Source organism: Pavona decussata, unplaced genomic scaffold, assembly GCF_977016875.1.
Source record: "Pavona decussata unplaced genomic scaffold, jaPavDecu1.1 SCAFFOLD_403, whole genome shotgun sequence".
Taxonomy (NCBI): Eukaryota; Metazoa; Cnidaria; class Anthozoa; order Scleractinia; family Agariciidae; genus Pavona; species Pavona decussata.
Window position 1 is genome coordinate 364,485 of NW_028145772.1, and position 22,193 is coordinate 386,677.

The following is a 22,193-nucleotide window of genomic DNA, read 5'->3' on the forward strand; positions in this document are numbered from 1 at the left end:
GAAATGAATCACGCATATACTTTGACGGGAAGGTGCTGGCATTAGTCACAACTGGCTCGTAAGAATCCTGCACTCTCATACTTTATAAGCTTTTTGGAGAAAAATTGCTAAAAATCCGTTGTTTCTCCCACTTTTAAGCTCTACTTATCGCAGTCAGAGTCACTCCATACCGTAAGTGTTTTTAGAGTAACAATGTAACCAATTTTGCTGTTGTATTATATTTTCGCGGCTCTAATTCAAACTTTTTTATTTGACAAGCTTACACAGTTAATCCTCGTGGTTACGTTTCCTGCAATTTTTACAACAGAGAAGAGCGAAGGAACGAAGGAAGTGTTAAATAGTCGAGAGCTGAAGTATTTAAAATGTTTCTGACAAGATCAGAGTATGACAGGTCAGTATTTTTCATGGATAAAGGCTTTCATATAAATATCTACCTAAAAGCTCACCACTGATGATTATTGAGCTAGATCAGTTAAGTTACTATAGCTAATCAATTTATTTTTGCCTCGTTAACTGTTTTAGAGGTGTAAACACGTTTTCACCAGAGGGTCGTCTTTTTCAAGTGGAATATGCCATTGAAGCTATTAAAGTAAGTCATGATAGAATCAGTGAAAAAATCTGATAGGTGAGAACTTATGTTGTAACAATTAGATGGGAGATCTATCTCACATCTGATTGGTTTTAACCCTTGTGACATGATAACATTGTAGAGGTCACAAGTTTCTGATTTTCGTCAATCAATTTCCTAAAGTAAAAATCTCCACAGCTTTATTTTACGGTCCTGTAAAGTTTTCAGAAGTAACGCACCAATCATTTCAAACCTCTAACACCACTCCAACACCCCTCCCCGCCCCCCGCCCTTCCCACCACCACAACCCCACCTATAGCTAGGCATACCCCAGGCATTCAAATACTGTCCCCACCTGGGGAGTAGGGGATTTTATTTGAAAGTCCTTTCATGGGGACCCCATTGATGCAGAGTTAAAGGTCCCACGGGAACATTTGGACATGATTAGTCCGGTGTAAAACCTGGCACCAGTGTGGGGCATTTAAATACAATTTTTGCTTAGGGAAAGGGGGTAGAAATTTAGACAAACCGATCTTCAAAAGTTCAAATGCCCAGAGGATTGCCAGGGAGATGAGGAGGAGAGGGCAGGGTCGAGGCAGGGGATGGCTAAGTTTTTAAATTGGTCTGCCCATAATGTTTGGATAATCATGTGAAACCAGTGAAAATACACAGAAAAAGTATATGCAGAATTGGCGTTATTTTCCGTTAAGAAAGCACGCATGTTACATCTGATGTCCTTTTTATTGTCTGTACTCTTTTAGACAATGACTATGAGCCAATCATTGCGCAGGAATTTTGACAGTTATTGTAGAAACTGTATTAAGTGGACACTATCAAGGGTCCCAAACGTGTCTGCTTAATACAGGTTTCACTGTATCTGAACATGTTAAAAGGAAAAAAAAGAGAAAAACAAGCTATGAAATCTTGACGATTGCTGATGTCTCTTTTATTTCTTCCAGCTTGGATCAACTGCAATTGGTATACAGACAGCAGAGGGTGTAGTACTTGCCGTTGAAAAAAGAATCACTTCACCTCTCATGGAGCCATCAAGTGTTGAAAAGATTGTGGAAATTGACAGTCACATAGGTAATTTTCTTCTTGAGTTTGAAACCAGAACCTTCTGTTCAGCATTCCACTGTTTTTAAGACTGAGCTGAATGAGTGACAACTGAGTGCACAAGTGTTTTTTCATCTGGACTACTCACTTTTCAGCGGGGCTGGTTGCAGACACCAAGCGTTTACTGAAACTGCTTAAAGTTATGCTCAAAAATATTTTTAAAATGTTATTGGCCAAGCTTGTTCAGTCCATCGGTACAATTCCAACATTCCCGAATTCCAATTCGACCTGGAAACCATGGATGAAAGAGCCACTCTGTGGAAGCCACTGAAATCCCCATTTTATTTATTTATTTTATTTAAGCCCACGGTCTACTTTTGTCATTTCCTTAATTCTCATTACCTGGCTGTATGTTTGGTAAAGTATTATTGTAAGGAGAAGTTAATGCTGATCACTTGTACATGTACTATTGTGCTTGAAGGAATAAAGTGCAATGTTTGTGATTACCAAAAGACTTGGCCAAAGTGCTCTCTAGAGTTGTATCTCCACCAGTAATGGTCAGATTAACTGAGTTTTATTGTCAGCTTTGGTTCAAAATAACAAAATAAATAATAAAACATGAGAAGTGGCTTGCTTGCCCTGCAAATACAGCTACACTGTAGCCAAGGCAGAGCAAGACAAACACTAGAAAATAACAATTAGTTTTATATAGTATTTCACGCTAATTGCGTAAAACTAAAAGAAGAACCTGTAATTTATTAGTGCCATAATTTTAAAGTTGAAAACAAGAAATGATGAGTCAGAGAACAAACTACTACTTTACACATTTGACAAATAATTGAAAAATAATGGTTACTTTAATTTTTGTTTATTTTAGGTTGTGCTATGAGTGGTCTTATTGCTGACTCAAGAACAATGGTTGATAAAGCAAGAGTGGAAGCACAGGTAATCCTCTCAATGTGGTTATGTCACTGAGTAGTACTTTAGTTATTGTTGAGTCTGTGGACAACATTCCAAGGTGTGACTACTCGAATGAAATCTAGTGAGTAGTACTAATTGTTTGTGTACAAGGTAGTTCTAACTTTTGAGCATGTGAATGAAATTGTATTAAAGCAACTTTATTTGTGACCTCAGTGGGAACTGAACCCATGATCACCACTTAGTCAGTAGAGCAATGGTTGATCAAATCCGGAGGTCATGGGTTTGATTGCCACCGAGATCGAAGATTCTTTTCTTTGATTCATGTGGACTCCCCTATCCTTATTATGGTGAACGTTCAATAGGAAATTCATAGGTTCACCTTAGCACTCTCAAAGCGAGGGCAAGAACCAAGAACAAACTCAACCCACATATGACGCCGAGTCTGGGAATTGAACCCGAGCCACATTGGTGGGAGGCGAGTGCTCTCACCACTGCGCCATCCCTACTCTCCAAGCACTTTAACATACACTACAGAGTTAATTATCTGATCCTCATTTGTGTCATTAGTAGTAGTGGCACACCATTCATGGTACTCAGGGTAGTTTTTATTCCTCCTTTATTCCTTTCTTATCACATCTCGGGAACTTAAGAACATGATGTAATTTTTTATTTTTGTGTTGAATCTGGTGTTTGTAGAATCACTGGTTCACATACAATGAACAAATGACGGTGGAGAGTGTCACACAAGCTGTGTCAAACCTTGCTCTGGAGTTTGGAGACGATGACGCCAGAGAAGGAGCCATGGTAAGGACATCAACATCTAAGGAGATTTCATGTCTTGAGCTAGGCACCTACAGTATGTTGATTATCATCATTAACTTTTGTTCTTCTTAGAGTCGTCCATTTGGAGTGGCGTTGTTATTTGGTGGAGTTGACAACAAAGGACCTCAACTGTAAGAATTCTGAGATACATTGTAGTCAGAATGATTTCACATATCAAAGAACAAATTCTTATTCTTCATATATACTAATCAACTGCACTACCCGCCTAGATTAGCCTATGCTATTTGCGGGCTAGTGCATTCTTGCCTTACCTTCGTGAAAAATATGCTTTAATAAATTGAATTGAATTCTCCTATCTTGTCCCCATACTTTTCTTATAAAAGTACTGGGGAGAAGTTATTAAAATATTGCGAACATTAACCTTGTGTGATCATATCCTTAATTCTGATGACCTCAGGGATTGAGGGACTTTTAATTAGCACTTTAACATACTATTACAATTTGCAGAGTTAATACTTTGATCTATCATTTGCATCCTTAGTGCTAGCAGCATAATTCATTTGTACCCTTAGCACTTTAACATACTATTACAATTTGTAGAGTTAATACTCTGATCTATCATTTGCATCCTTAGTGCTAGCAGCATAATTCGTTTGTACCCTTGGCAGTCATAAAAGCTTTTCCTATCAAATCATGGCTCTTTTTTTTCCCTTCTTTTCCTTTTTTTTTCTAATTCAGTTATCACCTGGATCCATCTGGAACATTTTTTCAATATGATGCAAAAGCCATAGGTGAGATATTAGCTTGTCATTCTGATTGGTTACACAAGTAGAATTTTGATATAATAATTACACAACAAGCAGCGTAAAACCTCGTATTTTGATTGGTTTAGAGGAGTCTGTGATTAAGGTATAGATGTATAAATGACTTCATGACCAGAAGAACATTCTCAAAGCACTCCGTGGTAAATGTTTGCGTAAATTTAGGTGGCACTCTGTTATTAAATGTAGCCAATCTCATACCTTGTTAGCCTTGCATTAGCCAATAGCAGTGCTCTCTTTCTTTTGATAACAAGTGACATAATAAAAAGCACATTTGCCCTCTCAATCTCCACGCAAATCAACACTATGACGATTTTTGAAAACAATTCCAATTTTGTGTGGGTTAACCGATTTCATAACAATGTGAAAAACAAATAGATTAAATTTCGCTTTGTGTGTGTACCCTGATAACACACAGAGGATGTCAAAATGTGGTAAAAAGATCAGTCTCTCTTTTTGTTCTCATCACATACATATATTTTAAGTAGATTGGTCTGCTCAGTTTTTATCCATACTGATCATGTGTGCAATGTTTTCAACATTCATTCAACAAAATGTTGGACAATTGTTGAACGGGGTATTAAAACAGTTTCAACACCATTCATCATTTGCAAGAGCAAAGGAAATGTTGAGTCAATGTTAAATGAAAGTTGAAACCAATTTAAATTTGATTCAACACGCTTTCAACAAGCTTTCAACAAGTTTCACACTTTCAGCAATGCTGAACGACCTGTTCAAATGCCCCCAACATAATTTTTGGTTCAACAATGCGTTGAACACATGTTGAAGCAAATGCTGAAACTGTTTAAAAGGGTCTTTAGTAACAGTTCAAATAATTCTGATCTATTGCAGGATCTGGGTCAGAAGGAGCCCAGCAAGCCTTAGAAGAAGTTTATCATAAGGTATTATAAATAATCATCTTTCATTGTTCCATTCCATTAATTTGATAGTAAACATGAGACTTGGTTTTTAGCCAGTAGTTTTTAATAATGGGTCCTAGTAGAGGAATGCAATACTGAATAGTCAAAATTTTGGTGATAATTTTATTGTCATTAACTTGTGAGCACTCACAGTGTATCTGCTTTTCAGTCTATGACATTGAGAGAGGCCTGCAAGTCTGCACTAACGATACTCAAACAAGTCATGGAAGAAAAACTTAATGCTACAAATGTGGAGGTGAGACTTGAGTAATTTCATAACAAAGAACGCTAAGCTAGAAAGGCAGATGTGTTTGGTAGCTTACTTCTCAAATCAATTATTCACAAGGAGAAAACAGTGGAAACCACAACTGTGAAGGAGGTTTCGAAATGCAATCTTAATTATCATAAAAGTGGCTGAACGTTTTGCCTTGAATTTCGACAAGAATTTTAGAACCTATATCAAACACTTGAATAAATGTTTCATCCAATTGCAAACACCCCAAAGATGATTAAAAACCTCGTTTTTTCAACCTACTTCTGGTTTTAAGAAATCAAATTAAACACTCTTTTTCATGTTTGGTATATTAATTCTTTGGATACACATCAGGGGAGATCGGATGTGGTGTAGTCATAAGCAAATTAGAGGCCAGATCTGAAGGTCTGTGGTTCGAGCTCTAGCCCATACTGTCATGCCGTTTCCTGAGACAAGAAACTTTGTTCCACATTGTCACTCTTCACCTGGCCCAAGTTGTTCAAAGAATGTGTAACTTTATCCAGCGGATAAGTCACTATTCAACAGATTAATTGTATTGATTAGAATACAGTTTTATCTGCTAAATGGTGACTTATCCACTGGACAGCAGATAAAATGTACTCCAACCAATACATTTTATCTGCTGGATAAAGTTATCCATGGGCTAGGTGTATTAAAATAATAATTGGTACCAGCGACATACTGCTGGGGGCTAACCCTGTGGTACACTAGAATCCAATCTTGTGGGAGGGGAGTAACAATACTCTCAATTGCTTCACGCTCTTTGTTTGCGGAGAGAGTGTGACGTTTCCTTAACTTCCATTTTCAGCTTGCCACTGCCACACCAGACAAGAAATTCCGCATGTTTACAAAAGAGGAGATTGAAACCCTTGTACAGGAGATAAAATAAATGGCAACTCCAACTGTTTAGTGCAATGCACCCAACTGACACTTAGTGTTTGTTAATAAAAGTCAATGGATGTAATTTAATCTGCTGTGTGTGGTTGGAAAGGGAATGTGGCATACATTTGAGTCTGATCAGTGACCATCCAGTCTACTCTGTATTATTTAAAGGGAGGGGTTCACATTTCAGGGCATGTGCATGAATCTAAATGCTTTTTTCTCTTTCTTATCAACTTTATGGCCTTAAAAATCCCACTCACATGTACTTCAGTAATCACATTCAAGCCCAAGGAAAATGACTGATGGCCAAAATTCACAGAAAATGCTAGTGGATTGTACCCATAATTAATTTTCGATAGTGAATTTAGTGTTGACCCGAAGGATTTATTCCACGGTTGATGTTTTTACCGTCATTTGCATACAAAACAACGCAATCATATGAAAAAATTACCACTCGGGTTACCTATTCCCTTCCGAATGGTTCATAAACAACGAGTTGAATTAAACAGGCTTGGGTCATAGCGAGCAAAGGCAAAAAGGGATTTTGATTCATGGACATGTGCAGAACCGTGAACCCCTCCCTTTAAGGTCCAATCTCGTACCCAGAGCCTTCGTTACCCTTGTCAAGCGGAATGGGAAACGGAAGCGTCTGCGTTCTTGGTGCTGACCAAAAGAAAAGCGGGCTCTGGGGACGAGATTGTTTAAGGTCTGGAACATTGGACGATTTGGGGGTCGCAATTTAGCCTTATAAGAGATTTTTTTCCAATAAGCTTCATTTACATACATACCTCCGAGGTGAGGGGTGGGTACTGGTAGCAATTTGTGTTTAGGGGGGGGGGGGGGGGGGTGCGACTCGGTACTCTAAATGCTGACCACCTATTCCAAAACAAAATATGCAATTTTCCTGTAACCTTTTGCAGACCTGGCCTCTAAAATTCAAACCCATGTTTAGACCTGGTTTCTACAATCCATACCTGTTAACGACCTATCTAAGCAAAATGGCAATAATCTATAGCCTATTTTAAATCAAAACGGCTTAACAACCTACCCTTTAATTGGTGCCACACATACCTATATAGCTAATATAGGGGAGACCCCCCCCCCCCCCCCGATTAAACCCTTGAAAATGCAGCGTTTACAGTACTATGCTATGTATACAAGGTGACTCTACTTTAGAGTATGTAGATTACAGTATCTTTATCACACGGTTTTTAATGTTTGAAAATTGACTCATTGGCCAACAACTCCGGTAGTGTTGACTCGTCACTCATGGACGTACAGGGGCGGTCTACAACTTAAGTGACGGCACCGTAAGAAGAACGATTCTTTCATTGCATCCGACGTGGACAGAACGCACTCAATACAGATTGGACTTGAGATGAAGTCAGGGTGAGAGAGAAACAGAAGAGTCTTTGTCAGGGCGTTATTTCCACTAAAAAAATGATTCCCAAGGGAGATTTTCGACACGCCGAGATCCCTAGGGACATAAACAATTGGAAAATGCCGACTTGAAAATTCGGTCATCATTTTTGGCCAAAAACCATGGAAGTCGATTTTTGGTCGAAATACAAATATTCTTTTAAAAGCTTCCAATCAAATCAGTGTGTCCGAAAATGTCACCCAAGACACGTTTTAGGACTCCCAAGGGACCAGGCACAAAGAAAAAGCCCAGAAAAGATGAAGTCAGGGTGAGAGAGAAACAGAAAAGTCTTCTTCAGGGCGTCATTTCAACTTACAAAATGATTCTCAAAGGCCGAGATCCCCAGAGACAAAAATAAGTGAAAAATACCGGCTTGAAAAGTTCGTCATTTTTGGCCAAAAAGGATGGACTTACCCCTTGGCAAAAAGTCTATTTTTGGTCGAAATACAACTATTCTTTTAAAAAGGTTAAAATCGAATACGTGTGTCCGAAAATGTCCCCTGACACACGTTTTAGGTTTCCAAAGGAACCAGGGACAAAGTAATAGCCCAGTAAAGATGAAGTCAGGGCGTTATTTCCACTTAAAAATGATTCCCAAGGAAGTTCTTTGACACGCCGAGATCCCTAGGTAGATAAACAAGTGAAAAATGCCGACTTGAAAATTTGGTCATTTTTGGCCAAAAAGCATGGAATTACCCCTTGGCAAAAAGTCGATTTTTGGTCGAAATACAAATATTCTTTTAAAAGCTTCTAATCGAATCAGTGTGTCCGAAAATGTCCCATGAGATACGTTTTGGGACTCCCAAGGAACCAGGGACAAAGAAATAGCCCAGAAAAGATGAAGTCAGGGTTAGAGAGAAACAGAGAAGTCTTTGTCAGGGCGTTATTTCCACTTAAAAGTGATTCCAAAGGGAGATTTTTGACACGCCGATATCACCAGGGACATGTATTAACAAGTGAAACATGCCGACTTGAAAATTTGGTCATTTTTGGCCAAAAAGCATGGATTTACCCCTTGGCAAAAAGTCGATTTTTGGTCGAAATACAAATATTATTTTAAAAGCTTCCAATCGAATCAGTGTGTCCGAAAATGTCCCCTGAGAAACGTTTTAGGCCTCCCAAGGGACCAGGGACAAAGAAATAGCCCAGAAAAGATGAAGTCAGGGTGAGAGAGAAACAGAAATGTCTTTGTCAGGGCGTTATTTCCACTTAAAAATGATTCCCGAGGGAGCTTTTTGACACGCCGAGATCATTAGAGACATAAACAAGTGAAAAATGCCGACTTGAAAATTTGGTCATTTTTGGCTAAAAAGCATGGACTTACCCCTTGGCAAAAACTCGATTTTTGGTCGAAATACAAATATTCTTTTAACATCTTCCAATAGAATCAGCGTGTCCGAAAATGTCCCCTGAGACACGTTTTAGGCCTTCCAAGGGACCAGGGACAAAAAAATAGCTAATAAAAGATGAAGTCAGGGTAACAGAGAAACCGAAAAGTCTTTGTCAGGGCGTTATTTCCAATTAAAAATGATTCCCAAGGGAGTTTTTTTGACACACCGAGATACGTAGGGACATAAACAAGTGAAAAATGCCGACTTGAAAATTTGGTCATTTTTGGCTAAAAAGCATGGACTTACCCCTTGGCAAAAAGTCGATTTTTGGTCGAAATACAAATATTATTTTAAAAGCTTCCAATAGAATCAGTGTGTCCGAACATTTCCCCTGAGACACGTTTTAGGCCTCCCAAGGGACCAGGGACAAAGAGATAGCCCAGAAAAGATGAAGTCAAGGTGAGAGAGAAACAGGAATGTCTTTGTCAGAGCGTTATTTCCACTTAGACATGATTCCCAAGGGAGCCGAGATCTCTAGAGACATAAACAAGTTAAAAATGCCGACTTGAAAATTAGCTCATTTTTAGCCAAAAAGGATGGATTTACCCCTTTTCAAAAAGTCGATTTTTGGTCGAAATACAAATATTCTTTTAAAAGCTTCCAATCAAATCAGTGTGTCCGAATGTGTCCCCTGAGAGACGTTTTAGCCCCCAAGGGACCACGTAAAAAAAATAGCACAGAAAAGTTAAAGTCATGGTGAGAGAGAAATAGAAAAGTCTTTGTCAGGGCGTTATTTCCACTTAAAAATGATTCCCAAGGGAGTTTTTTTGACACGCCGAGATCCCTAGGGACATTAAATAGTGAAAAATGCCGAAAAGTCTTTGTCACGGCGTTATTTCCACTTAAAAGTGATTCCAGAGGGAGATTTTTCACACGCTGATATCCCTAGGAACATGTATTAACAAGTGAAAAACGCCGACTTGAAAATTTGGTCACTTTTGGCCAAAAAGCATGGACTTACCCCTTGGCAAAAAGTCGATTTTTGGTCGAAATACAAATATTCTTTTAAAAGCTTCCAATCGAATCATTTGTCTGAAAATGTCCCCTGAGACACGTTTTAGGCCTCCCAAGGGACCAGGGACAAAGAAATAGCCCAGGAAAGATGAAGTTAGGGTGAGAGAGAAACAGAAAACTCTTTGTCAGTTCGTTATTTCCACTTAAAAATGATTCCCCAGGGAGGTTTTTGAGACGCTGAGATCCCTAGGGAGATAAACAAGTGAAAAATGCCGACTTGAAAAAAAGTTAATATTTGGTCGAAATACAAATATTCTTTTATAAGCTTCCAATTGAATCAGTGTGTTTGAAAATGTCCCCTGAGACACGTTTTAGGCCTCCTCAGGGGCCAGGGACAGAGAAATAGCCCAGTAAAGATGGAGCCATGGTGACGGGCAAAAAAAGAAAATTATTTCTCAGATGATCATAATTTACGTACTTACGTATGACATACCGGTAACTCCAAGTTTGAAACCTTTAACTGATTGTTTATTTCGCCAATCATTTGATATATAGATATATAATTACAGATTACTTAATGAGATCCGAAATACTACACACGTTAAAAAAATATCCTGATACGGAAACCCAAAATTCTCCAAGAGAAAATCGGAACAATGCTGGCTTTCCAACGTCGCTGGGCTCGGACAAAATAACACACCTTAAAACACCTTAAGAGCTCTCTTCTCTCTCTTAACAAAAGGGACATACGTCATTTTATTGGATAGCGCGAAAAATAAGTTAAAACCAATTATTTTAAATTATTATAAATATTATTATAAAGCCCCATTTGAGAAGACCAGATTTTTTTGATAAGCTAAACTGATGATTATAAACAGTCCCTTTCTCGAGACCCGAAAATAGATTAGCCATCGGGAGCTTAATAGAGCTCGACGTCACATTAAAACAATAAGAGCTGTAACAATTGAAATTTCCATCTTTATCATCGCCAGTTCAAAGTTAGTTCCACATATGTACTCATACCTTTCTTTTTCGAATTTTTTTTAATACTTCTTCATACAACTGGTTAAAAGATTTCTAAACAACTTTTATAATAAAAAGTTATGTACCTAAAACGTTTTCTAGACATTGCTGTAAATAAACTGCAAAGACGTTATATGTGGTGAGAAGAACTTAGCTATAATTCCCTAAGTTTCTGATGAAGGCAGTACGCCAGCATAATTTTCATACAAACCGCTAGAAACATGTAGAGAAACTAACGCGTTTTGGGTTTCGTATATCAAAAATGTATAGATCCAGGGTCAATAATGGAAATTTTTGAGCTTTGGCACAAGCAATTTGGTCAATTTGGCTCCAGTGTCAGCTAACCCTGCACTATGAATTAAAGACTCAAAATCGCTGCTTGAATTTTTCGCTCAATTTCGATCGATAATAATTTTTGTTCTCAAATGAATTTTTTCTCTCCAGTGAATTTTTTTAACGGTTGGAAGGACCTCAGTGCGAGACAAATGCACACTATGCTGTCAACTATCTAACCTAACAACGTTAACTTCGTATGCTGACTGATAAACTGTAACTCCTGACCGAAATGCTGACAGGCTAACCCTAACCCTACTAACAACTAACCCTAGTCTCTTATAACTCCTATTCTACTGATACTAAATGTAAAATCATACCTCTAATTTCTTACTCTAGCCTCGCCAAGTGCACATTTGTCTCGCAGCAAATTCCCTTGCAAATGTTTCAGCAGCCAAACAAATGACAGCTCGATTTGTAAATATTTGGAATTGAATTGGAGCATCTAGAATCCCTCTTGCATTAGCTGGTTTTCGATGCATTAGAGTTATATTAGAATCAGTTTAGATTTAAAGCAAATTAAGAAGAATTCAGATGTCCCAAGGTCAACCCAAAACTAGTAATTCAAATTTAAATGTATATTTTCAGTTTCAAGGCGGAAGCAAAAAATGATCTTTTTTATTTTAAGTTTACTTAGTAGGCTATTTCAAAGATTGGATTAATAACGTTTTGCTTGGAAATGCGCCAATTCGTGGAAACAAACACGTTTGTCGATCATTATACAAGGATAGATTCAGCAAAAACGAACTGCCTTCACCATATCCTATCTTGATTCTCCGTGAAAAATAAGAGTTACCTGACCAGAAATCCATACGAGGAACAGCCTTACAAATTTCTTGTCACAATGTAATCATACTTTACTTGAAGAAGCTGTGGTCTAGTGATGCCTTTTTCCTTTTGTTTAAAGGAAGTTTTGCTAACTTGTAGGCACCAGATCAACTGAATTCGAACTGAATAGTTTAATTTGTTCGCAAAAATGAGAAAACGAACAGGGTTTTGAAAGGCATCACTAAACCATTAGATTAACAAGCGAGTAAACCAAAAAACAGTTTTAATAGCGTTACTATACCATTAAATTAACAAGCAAGTGAGCTAAAGCATGTTACCATAGTAACATGCTCTGAAAAGTTTGTGACTGCATGTAGCGAATAATTCTATAGAAAAAATCAAAATCTTCCAAAAAGAGGAGGAGCACTCGGAATTTCTTTTTCCGAGGTTGCCTGTGTCATTACTGAATAATACATTATTCTGAAGGGGAGAATTTTTCGAAAAATCTATTTAAGATTAAGTTTTTTTTAAGTACGCAAAATAATTGAATACTCGGCAACGTGGGATTTTACAAATTAACCCCAAAATTCATATATTATACACATCACACTATTTTTTACTCCAGCAGCTTAAATTTAATCAGGTAAAAGCTACACTAAATTACCCATTTTTTTCGAAATTGATGTATTTTTTTACGAAAATCTATTCACTTATCCGAAAAAGGAATCGAAGTCGAGCAAACTGCCTTCTTCTTATAATGAAGTGACTACCAACTATCCCATTGGAATAAACCTGGAGCTAAATAAACTCCAAATATCGGACATGCATATGTATAAGACTTCTGTTAGTGACCACATCCTGAAAAGTAGTAGAAACAATGCTCTGAACAAAGCAATTCAATCCAAATCAATTTAAGAAAGAAAATATTAATCAAAGTCACCTATGGACACAAAGTCAGCGTCAGCAACGAGTTGCAAGTATAAAATTACTCAATTCGCCAAATTGATTCCTTTAGCCTTTAGTCCAGACGTGCATCGTGGGCAAGTACCTTAAGAAGATGGTAAGGGAGAAGATAATGTATGTTATATGTTTTTGGAGTGGATCAGAGAGGCTAAAAGCCATGAAGCGTAAAATGGACAATGCTAGGCTCAACTCCTCAAAGTCTGTTTTAAGATCTCAATTCAGTTTTACGAATCGGAAGTTTAACAGAAGTTTAACAAGTTTTAAGATTGAATGGCCTTTAGCGCAAAATGTCCCTATTTGAGATGCAAATACATGAATACAGTACACATAAGGCCATTCAGCACTAAGACCTCCAATCACAAGATATGTAAGTGCACCTTATTTTCTCCCATTTGTCAACGTATAAGCGGTAGGCCAAATTGTTCGTATAGCAGTGTGTAAAAATTGTCTTTCGCATGGAAGAGCTGCATTACCCATTTGACTTGATCTATTGGCATTATGAATGCGACGGATTATGGCCACATGTTTGCGAGGGATAAACTTAGCTAATGATCTCATGAACATTTTATACAGGTGTGTAATACTTGCCTGATGCATGGACAAGATGCATCACCCATTTGACTTGATCTAATGTCAACATGGAGGGAAGGGATTATGACCACATGATTGGAAATAGAATTAACTAATGATCGCATGTACATAAAAAAAAGAGAAAGAAAGAAAAAATAGAAAAAGAAAGGGTTATGTCCTCATGGTTGTGAGAAAATCAGGGGAAAAATAACTCATGACTTCATTCATATGGATCTGGACTGGACTACATGGACTTGGACTGAGGAGCAGTTGGGGCTAATAAAGGTTACATGAACTCAGGAAAATTATCAAGAAAAGCATTAGTTCTGAATAAACGATCTAGGATGGGGGAGGGGTGGGTGAAGGAGTGGTAAAGAGGCATCTCCTTGAGGTACAGGCAACATACAGAAAAAAAAACCAAATTTCTAAGTTTTGGCGCAGTGACTTACAAGCGCTCAACTTGAAATCTTTTCTTGCAGCAAAGGCAAGGAATTGTATGCATTTGATTTTCATCTATCATTCATTTTGATAAACATCTTACGGCCGTGAATAATACGGTGACTTTAAAACGATCCTCAGTACAGACAACAAGGTAGGTTGCCTGTAATATTTCTGGCAGGGATGGTCACTAACATAGGTTGTATACAGCATACAAGTAATTTTGCAATTGGTAAATCCAAATTTTTCTTTTTCACGATCCATTTTAAATTTAACCTAGAGGCCTCAAACTTATCTCTAGTAACCTACTTGGCAATTACTTAACCGTCTTACTCCCAAAAGTAGGAAAACATAGCCGTGCCGTATTGAAAAACCAGAAGAAACAAATTGCAACATGAAAAATACTTTTGGCGAATCACATTCGAATGATCTCATTTCAACCAAACACTCCAAACTGCATGTAGATGAGTGAGTTTTAATTGGATTTGTCTCTGGGAGTAAAACAGTTATATTTAATTAATATTAAACTATACATACTTAATAAAGTCCGTGTATTCCTTCCATCTTGAAGAAGCCTCTTGCATGGACTTTTCCCAGACATCTTGATTGGTCAGTCCTGTTCTTCGTTCTTCTTGATGTGACAATCTTACTATCCAGTCTTGATCAGGCTCAGCGAATAATTTTTCGCTGTTGTCCTGCAAGCAACGTGCTGAATAACCCTAACAAATGACAAACAAAAGTAATATAAGAGATAATAAATGATATAGGGTATTTTCGGGAGTCGTGGTTTGACATATTTGAACGTTTGTATTGGTATGAAACGGGCAATGGCTGTTTGTTTTTCGAAAACCATGATTTCCTAAGTACCGGAAAGTATTGACATTCGATAATTTACGGTGAGGATTGAGTCTTCACTTCTTGAGTCTTAACGTCAGTGATTTTTTAGCCACCATGCAAAATGTCGTGAAAGAAACTGAATTGGAATTCAGGTAAAATGACTCATATTTTCCGTTTCTGTTATATATGCCTTAATTCCCCTTCATAAAAAAAATAGTGTATGGGGACTGGAATTATCTCTTTACTAGTTAAGTATTCGACAACTATAGTAAAACCCCCGGGCATGAAAATTATATCCCAAAACTACCTTCTTCAAATAATTGCTTTTAAGGGAAGGATAAATTACGGTGGTCATTCTCAGTTCTACAATAAGATGAAAGCTCACCTGTTAACTTCCGCAAGTAGCTCTGTATGTAAAAGCGCTATGTGTTCATGCACATCATCTGATAGATCTGAATAAATAGTTGGAAAGTATTAGAAATTTTGAGAGGAATACAACAATTTTTAGGGCTTTGTGTAATCAAAACTTTGCAATTGTACTGTCGATCAACAGATTATTTTCCTGGTGGGTCATGGGGAGCGTTCTCTCTCTCTTGTATACTGTAGGTTCTGTAAGAATGCTCCACGGCATAGGGAATTAGTTGAAAGCCCTTTAACCCATTAAGCCCCAATATGAAATGCTATTCTCCTTACTCTCTCCATATATTTCTTATGGTACAGTTTGGGAGAATTTGTTTCAACACGAGGACCAACTTTTATCATTGGTGATCATTCTCTTTTTTCTCATTACCTATTTGTCTGATCAAAAGTAGTAATGCAAGGAGAAATTACATTCTGGTCACCTAAAAGATTAAGTGTTAGCTTGACTAGCTGGGTATAGATTATGGGTCAGTTATTAAAATACAGTTTAGACGGTGTTAACAAAACCACGTTCTAAGCCATTTTCAATTTTGCCAACAATCATATCTAAACATTGTCTGCTGTTTACAGTAACAAGAAAGCTTGCATCTCAGACTAGAAAACTATTTACCTCCCTAAAATAAACCACTCATAAACAGATTTCGAGGCCCACTGATTGTCTTAAGCCGCAGCCTAAGTTAGACTCTGTTTAAATAACTCGCCTATTGTGTTTTGTGTGAAAAATTGTATTAATTTCAGTGATGATTGCATTTGAAATACAAGTAGCTAGGTTGAAAAATTGTATTTTCGCTTCTCAGCTGACTCGGGAACATTTAAGAGCGGCTGCCTGTAAGAATCGAGAACTGCATTTCAGCGACCACTTGGTCGAATTTCTGATATTTCGTCTGAAGATACCCTTGGATTAGCTATTTTCGAAAATCCTATTTTTAAGTTCCAAGGTATCTTATTTTTTGAGAAAATTGCAAGAGTTTGAAATGCGGCCAAGGTGCGGTCACGGGCCGATGAAAACCGCGAAAATTTAGGTCAAAGGACGAAGCCCCGTTCACGGTGTAAAATAACCCAATGAACTTGAAACTTTACACAAACCTAGACCAACCATCTTGCAAGAGAATTAATACAATAAACATTCCAAACTCGCTGGCTGCTTTCTAAAGCATGCAGATTTGTGTACGCTACTCAAAATGACCTTGAAACTAATGCTTATTTTCATTGAAATAAAAGTGTTTCTGGTATGTCATTTTCTCTAAATTAAATCTCATATATCGAAAGACGAAGAAAAGAACTTTATTTGTACCAAGTTTCAAGCTCTGATTCAAACTCTTTCCCACTCAAGGAAGATCGAATATGCGTGCGATACTTGCGGCTCGCAATTCACGTCACGAATTATGAGATCAGAACCGATTCACAAACACTTGACATCTGGAGCCAATGAATGTTTTCAAACATCACATATTGGGCCCTGAAACTAATCAGATGGACTGAAGACAGCCATTCAATGTTTTTCGATCTTTCCTACTCTGCTCTAAAATAATATAGTTATCCCGGTCAGTTAGCATATGAAACATGTGCAACAAATTTGCATACCATTTCGATGTCGCAGGAAAAAGTAGTGCTAATCATACTTTACAGCTCCTTTATCTTCTTAAATGAAGAAGTCGATCAGTAAAATGGAGAAAAGCGTGTGACTTTGTTCCTGTCGTGTTGTTTTGAGTGTTCGTGTTTAGCAGCGACGGCTCAAATCAATAAGCCAGTGTAACACTGGTCAACTGTAACTCGATATTCCCTTCGGTGATGTGGGTAACGCGCACGTGATCCTGGCCAGGCAGTTGTGCGTTCAGGGCGCTTTTAGAAAAGTAGTGCTTGGGGCCAAGCTACAACTACCCTGGTGATGATGACCTTGACGAGCTTAAGGACTGTTCAAGAGATCTGAGAGCCCACCTTTCCAGCCTTTGCTTTTTCCGCGAAAAAAATCGACGTTCAAGTATTAGAGTCAGTTTTTTTTTTACTTACAGTAATGCAGATCCCGGAACGTGGATTTTTTGGGGAAAAAATCTATCCATAACCACCATCCCCACAATTAATAATATAAAATTTGAGGGTATCAGAGTAGTCTGAGGGTATCAACTTTGAGGGTATCAGAGTAGTGAATTCCCCACCGACCAACGCGACTTCCCCCACCCCCATCCCCTCTGGCGATAAGCGTCAATTGTGGTTATTGTTTACTTTCCCAAACCGGTTTTATCGTTGTTCCTGCCGGTTTATTTCAATTTTCGAGAAGGTAGGAATCTTGCCAGCCTAAAAAACTAATTTATTGCTAGCCCAAGCGGGTGAGGGCTGTTACTACCTTATTACTAGCACGTGCGGGTGAGGGCCGTATTTCGCCTATTCATTTTCCAATTTCAGATTTCATGCTATGATTTTTTTCACAGGGTTGAGAGAAACTGGTAGGAACAGCGAGAAAACGGTCTAGGAAAGTAAACAATAACCACAATATTATTGACGCTTGTAGCTAGGGGGAGGGGGGAGGTCGGGTTGGTGGTCGGTGGGGAACTCACTACTATGCTCTCAAATATACAGATTTCATACTTTTAATTGTAAGGATGGCGGTTATGGATGTTTCTTTCTTTCTTTTTTTTTTTTGGCGAAAAAAGCGACGTTCCAGGGTACGTATAATTGAAGTTAAAAAACGAATGACACTAATACTTGAATTTTTTTCGCGAAAAAAAAAAAAAAAAAAATCAAAGCTGGCAAGATGGGCTCTCTCATCTGTTGTACAGTCTTTTGGCTTGTCAAGGTTTTCGTCACCAGGGTAGTCGTAGCTTGGCCCACAAGCAGTACTTTGCACTATTTTAATACAGTTCCTAAAAGCGCCCTAGCTTGTACGCGCAAGATTCCATACCAAAATGCCTGGCCAGGATCACGTGCGCGTTACCCACATCACCGAAGGGAATAACGAGTTACAGTTGATCAGTGTCACACTGGCTTATTGAATTGAGCCGTCGCTGCGAAACACGAACACTCAAAACAACACGACAGGAACAAAGCCGGGGAACAAAGTCACACGCTTTTCTCCAGTTTACTGATCGACTACTTCATTTAAGAAGATAAAGGAGCTGTAAAGTATGATTAGCACAACTTTTTTCTGCGACATCGAAATGGTATGCAAATTTGTTGCACATGTTTCGTAGGCTAACTGACCGGAATAACTATATTATTTTAGAGCAGAGTAGGAAAGAAATCTCGGATTGAAAAACATTGAATGGCTGTCTTCAGTCCGTCTGATTAGTTTCAGGGCCCAATATGTGATGTTTGAAAACATTCATTGGCTCCAGATGTCAAGTGTTTGTGAATCGGTTCTGATCTCATAATTAGTGACGTGAATTGCGAGCCGCAAGTATCGCACGCATATTCGATCTTCCTTGAGTGGGAAAGAGTTTGAATCAGAGCTTGAAACTTGGTACAAATAAAGTTCTTTTCTTCGTCTTTCGATATATGAGATTTAATTTAGAGAAAATGACATACCAGAAACACTTTTATTTCAATGAAAATAAGCATTAGTTTCAAGGTCATTTTGAGTAGCGTAGACAAATCTGCATGCTTTAGAAAGCAGCCAGCGAGTTTGGAATGTTTATTGTATTAATTCTCTTGCGAGATGGTTGGTCTAGGTTTGTGTAAAGTTTCAAGTTCATTGGGTTATTTTACACCGTGAACGGGGCTTCGTCCTTTGACCTAAATTTTCGCGGTTTTCATCGGCCCGTGACCGCACCTTGGCCGCATTTCAAACTCTTGCAATTTTCTCAAAAAATAAGATACCTTGGAACTTAAAAATATGATTTTCGAAAATAGTTAATCCAAGGGTATCTTCAGACGAAATATCAGAAATTCGACCCAGTGGTCGCTGAAATGCAGTTCTCGATTCTTACAGGCAGCCGCTCTTAACTAAGGCAGTTGATTTCTGGGATGTATCTCAGGTTATTACAATTACGCAATAGCCTACCTTCTTCAAGCAACAACTAATTGTACAGACAGATCAGAAGTTGGACACCAGTGGGACAGACACTGTGAACCTGGAAATGTTTAAAATAAACAAACGAAAAACACTGAATGGTAAATATTAAGACTTTGGCATAACAAAAACACAAGAATAACCAGTTGATTATTTCTATCGACAAAGATAAAGTGGAGTTGAGGGAGGGGTGATTTCATAACTTGGTTACGTACATCCTATATCAAATAAATTGTTATCTCCCCCCCCCCCCCCCCACCACCACCACCACCCACGAAAAAAGGGTATGTCAGAACCATTAGAACGTTACAATTTTACTGATTATCCTGTTGTTATCATGCTGCAACTGTTACAGGACTTTATTGCTCTTTGACGACTTTGTCTAGATTGACATGTATCTACAATCTTTATTTATTTCGTCATTAAGTGAACATGAAATTTATAAATACGTTTAAGAGAGAAATTCAACTTCTTTTACTATATACACTGGACCGCGGGTAGCGAAAGCTAATCGAAGCAGGCAGAGTAAGACAAGAAGAAGATATAAATAAGGTAGTAGAATATACTTAGAGAATGAAGTGATTACTTTATTAATTACATCCATTTTGAAATCACTGGTGATCCTTGGAATCTGATTGGTCCAAAATGGTGCAATTTATTCCCAAATTGCACCATTTTTTGCTCTAAATTGCATTCTTTCTTTAGCCCATCAAAATGGAAATGAAGTAACACAAATAGAATATTAATATTGACAATGATACTCTGGGATTTCAAAATGGATGTAATTAAGTGGTAATTGAACTTCGTGTCGTGCAATTTTGGTCTGAAATCATACTTGTGATTTCAAATCAAACTCGCGCTGCGCGCTCGTTTGATTTTGAAATCACGCGTATGATTTCAGACCAAATTGCACTCCACTCAGTTTAATTACCAATATGAAATAAATAAATAAATAAATAAATAAACAAATAAATGAATAAATTAATACTTAAAAAGTAAATACATATATATATGTATATGATATACACTGGGAGTTTGTGGTTATAAGTTATGAATATTGCAACAGTTTAGAGATCAGGGTAGTCACGTCAACATAGGTACCCTTAAGTGACAGAACCTTCAGTTGCGCTTCGTGTAGTTTTTGAATTGAAAGTGATTGGAAGTGAAATTGAAAGTGCGTGGCTTTACCTTAGCTAATGGGTATTAGTCCTTCCAATTCCCATCTGGAGGAAAGTCCTCAAAAGCTGGGTCTGGTGAATACCAGGTTCCTTCGGCAGCTTACACATTGAAATAAAATGACAACACAACAGTAAGCCACAAAGTACCGCGTCATCTGATTCACAATACTTTTGAGTTTGCTCAAAGTCAGTTATCTCACTAAAAAATTGTTTTACCCATCCGCTGTTAAAGGAGGCTTTGTAGTTGCATATGAGTAAGTGAAACTAAAAACCGATAACCTACAGGAAACTGGTCATTGCCATGATTATAGCTTAGTATTTTCATGACTTATAAAACCTTTCTAAGCTTTACCTTCGTCACCTTTTGCAGATAACCTTAGAATCATTTAACAACTTTAAAACTGTAAAATACTGTCAAGTTTTTTTGAGTTGGATTTTTTTTTACAAATTTTGAATTTTAAAACACCGATCTACAAATTTTCTAACCTTTTGTCAGTGGGCGCCAAGGGTACGCTGATTGGTTACTGCAAACTAGGCACCTTTCCAATGCTGTCTACATCCCCACAAGTCAGGTATATCCCCAGCGGGCCTTCTATGCAGACGTCAGTTTGGGCAAGTCTGTTGAGAACAGTGCGTGACAAGGACAACATACGTCTGCTAAAAAGGCGAAGAGATCCTGTTTCCTGCTGGGAAGGCTGTCAGCTTCTTTCAAAGGACCAACGTGGATTACCTCTGAGGCTAGTAAACATCACGTTTTCATTCCACTGATGAACTGGGGGGTAGGCGTGGACTTCGTCTCCAGCTTAAAATGCAAAATCGACTGAAAAACACCACTTAAAATGGCAGAACGTTAGTAACCTTGAAGGGGAAAATAATACAAGACTTTCGAAATGGATCTTGTGTACCTAGTCAATTTTCTAACAAGCTTATGCCATTAACAATTCATCTTCCTTGTTCAGTTGGTAGGAGCTGTTTTACTTGGCTAGCAACGGTTTACGTGAATCACATTTGCCTTCATTCTGTGCTATTGAACTATTTAAAAACGATCATAATTAACACATGTCAACATCACGCATTCCATAATTCTGCTATGAGTAGCTCATTACATAAACGGCAAAAATATTGACGAGCAAAATTGATGTAGTACAGCCTCCTTATGCAAAACGTTTAAACCTGAGTTACCAATTCCACTGTGTTCTGTATTGCTGGATACCTGCATGTTTCGTACTTAATTCTTGTTATTCGGCTTCCACATCCAGTACTTCAAGACGGCTAAAGCCAAGACGTATGTTGTCATGAGCTGTAAGCATAATTTTTCGTCGACGTAGTTTCACAGAATTCCGTCTACCTACTAAAACAAACTCAAAATCTTGCCAAAATAAGTAAAAGACTTGTCCATTGATGAACCCCTAATATCAAAAAACAAACTCTCCTGTCTCGTCCCCATACTTTGCTTATAAAAGTACTGGGGAGAACTTATTGAGATATTAAGAAAATTCACCTTGGGTGATCAAATCCTTAATTCTCATGACCTCAGGGGTTGAATAAGCATTTATATTGCAAGGAGAAATTGATGCTGATCACTGTTAGGGATTAAAAGGTTAAGGTAGAGATATTACTCCGAGATCATTTGGAGATGGCCTTCCGAGCCTTTGTCTTCCTCTTCG

At 38.0% G+C, this 22,193-nt stretch overlaps 1 protein-coding gene and 1 long non-coding RNA gene across 3 annotated transcripts; one reads left to right on the forward strand and one right to left on the reverse strand.

Moving 5' to 3' along the window:
* The first annotated feature begins 44 nt into the window (after positions 1 to 44).
* LOC146451083 (proteasome subunit alpha type-5-like) lies at positions 45 to 6,312 on the forward strand. 2 transcript variants are annotated; one of them, XM_085099593.1, is made up of 11 exons: positions 45 to 171; positions 259 to 391; positions 523 to 589; positions 1,528 to 1,654; positions 2,502 to 2,569; positions 3,242 to 3,349; positions 3,440 to 3,498; positions 4,067 to 4,119; positions 5,002 to 5,051; positions 5,239 to 5,325; positions 6,152 to 6,312. In XM_085099593.1, the coding sequence occupies exons 2-11, from the start codon at positions 363 to 365 to the stop codon at positions 6,230 to 6,232; spliced, it is 729 nt and encodes a 242-aa protein (XP_084955719.1). In that variant the 5' UTR covers positions 45 to 171; positions 259 to 362; the 3' UTR covers positions 6,233 to 6,312. The 2 variants fall into 2 exon arrangements, with proteins under 2 accessions (XP_084955719.1, XP_084955718.1); XM_085099592.1 differs by having other exon boundaries at positions 49 to 175; positions 320 to 391.
* A 7,694-nt stretch (positions 6,313 to 14,006) lies between these two features.
* On the reverse strand, positions 14,007 to 21,196 carry LOC146451084 (uncharacterized). The gene is made up of 4 exons (XR_014860130.1): positions 21,013 to 21,196; positions 19,340 to 19,409; positions 15,308 to 15,374; positions 14,007 to 14,804 (listed from the first exon to the last, which is right to left on the reverse strand). It is a non-coding gene; the product is annotated as an uncharacterized LOC146451084 (long non-coding RNA).
* Between the last annotated feature and the right edge of the window lie 997 nt (positions 21,197 to 22,193).